The sequence below is a fragment of the Brachionichthys hirsutus genome, chromosome 17 (assembly GCF_040956055.1).
Source record: "Brachionichthys hirsutus isolate HB-005 chromosome 17, CSIRO-AGI_Bhir_v1, whole genome shotgun sequence".
NCBI lineage: Eukaryota > Metazoa > Chordata > Actinopteri > Lophiiformes > Brachionichthyidae > Brachionichthys > Brachionichthys hirsutus.
Genome location: NC_090913.1, coordinates 6,264,772 through 6,266,699, shown reverse-complemented (window position 1 = coordinate 6,266,699; position 1,928 = coordinate 6,264,772). Strand labels below are relative to the sequence as shown.

Here is a 1,928-nt window from a genome sequence, read left to right as displayed (position 1 = left end):
ATATTATTATTTTCTTATTGCTGACGTCACACAATAAATAATGTTCTTTGCAAAAAGAACAGTTCAAAGCTTTTTAGTTGTCTGAAATTATATTAAGAACAGTTTTTTTTCTAATGTGCTTCAATTTTGCGAGTCTTGAGAAGTGAAATAAACATCAACGAAAATGAGTCACGTGGAACAGCAAATAAAAAAATTCATAGATTGACTGAACAATAAATCACAATAGAACGGGCCCAGTTTCATTTAAATTGCACAACATGTGTTTAATCACCTTTTATTCCAAACATCAATCACTGGAACAAAACATTTGCTTTTGGAAAACGAATAATTAAAAATATATATATGCTGTTTACAAGTGATCCTTAAAAGCTTTAGTAAACAGTTATAATGAGTGCGCGGCGGGGGGGGCGCGGGGGGGGAGGCAGGTGCGCCGCGTTAAACTGGATTACGTGAAACGTTTATGATCCCGTTGGGGAAATGAGTCACGTGAGAAACGTAAGCGTTGGGGGGCATCCTTCCGTGCAGCGGGGCGGGGGGGCAGAACGAGGGGTTTGGGTCCGCGGGGCCAGCGGCGCACCGGCCCGGGATGAAACGCTCAAAGGTGAGACAAGAAGAAGGAAAGTTCTTGGAGAGAAACGCAGGAATGATGCTTCTCGCGGGGGGGTTGAGGCTGGGACTACTGGGGGGGCTTAAATAACGCATCATGCCCGGGTCGTACAACTCGGGGCCCCGGAGACAAACCATCGTGTGCGCGCCGAGCAGAGGCGCGACGGGCACCGGGCTGCGCTCGTGCGTCCGCGCGTCCAAATAGAAAGGCCGTCGCCTCTTGAAGCGCTTCCTCCTGCGCAGGAAACTCCCGTTTTCAAACATGTCGGCCGACATGGGGTCCAGGGTCCAGTAGCTGCCCTTCCCGGGGTCCCCGGGCTCCCGGGGCAGTTTGATGAAACAGTCGTTCAGAGACAGGTTGTGGCGGATTGAGTTTTGCCACGCGGGGAATTTCTCGCGATAATACGCAAAGCCGTGGCTGATAAATGCGCATATTTCACTGAGCGTGAGTCTCTTCTGCGGACTTTGGAGGATGGCCATGGTGATGAGAGCGATGTAGGAGTACGGGGGCTTGGTGGGGGCGGCCGCCGCGCACGGAGCATCCTGCAGCCGCGCAGGAGCGCTTCGCGCCACGCTGGCATCGCTCGGATGAATCCCCGAGAGGTCTGTCCTCTTCACGTCTTCAGTCTGACCCCCCACGTCGATGTCCGTGTGGTCCATGCTGCTTGCCGTCCAAGGTCATAGTCCGGCGCCCGTCTGGGGCGCAACGCGCGCGTCACCCTCTCATCCGCGTTCATTCGGAACGAAAGTTCTGAGCGCATCCTTTCAGCTTCCCTCTCGAAGCTTCCTCCTCCTCCTCCTCCTCCTCTTCCTCCTCCTGTTTTCTGAAGTGCAGCAGATAGAAGCCTGATTCTGAAGAGTTGTGAACGGAAACCAATAACCAAGAAGCGAAATCAATGATTTGAAACTCCAACGTCTAAAACTTTAGATGAAACTTTTTCACTTTGTTCGACGACGATCGGCTCTGGAATCCAGATTTATCTTATTCATTAGAACTGCAGACGCACCATACAGATATTAATACTGCATCTGTACTGGTATTTATATTTACTGTTTTATTATAGGGATATGTAGCGCACGAGCTAAAATTGATTGATCACTTCATTTAAGCAGTGCTGCAATGCCGAAGCCCTCCATACCAAAGTTAATTCCAAATTATTTATGCAGTTATTAAATATTAAATATTCAGTTTCAGATTATTCGTCGTCTATATTTAGTCCGTGCCGAGCCACGTTTTATACTCTGCTCTTCTTTAATGCTGGATCGTCAAGGGACAGAGTGAGGAAGACCTTCGTCTCTCAGGCTGTTTCAGATAAGAGGAA

At 49.0% G+C, this 1,928-nt stretch overlaps 1 protein-coding gene across 1 annotated transcript; it reads right to left on the bottom strand.

Moving 5' to 3' along the window:
• Positions 1-435: 435 nt before the first annotated feature.
• On the bottom strand, positions 436-1,266 carry LOC137906718 (forkhead box protein D1-like). The gene has a single exon (XM_068751006.1). It carries the CDS (start codon positions 1,264-1,266, stop codon positions 436-438), a length of 831 nt encoding a protein of 276 aa, XP_068607107.1.
• Between the last annotated feature and the right edge of the window lie 662 nt (positions 1,267-1,928).

Excerpts from the sequence above, each read along its gene's own strand:
- LOC137906718 (XM_068751006.1), bottom strand. The coding sequence starts at position 1,266 with ATGGACCACACGGACATCGACGTGGGGGGTCAGACTGAAGACGTGAAG.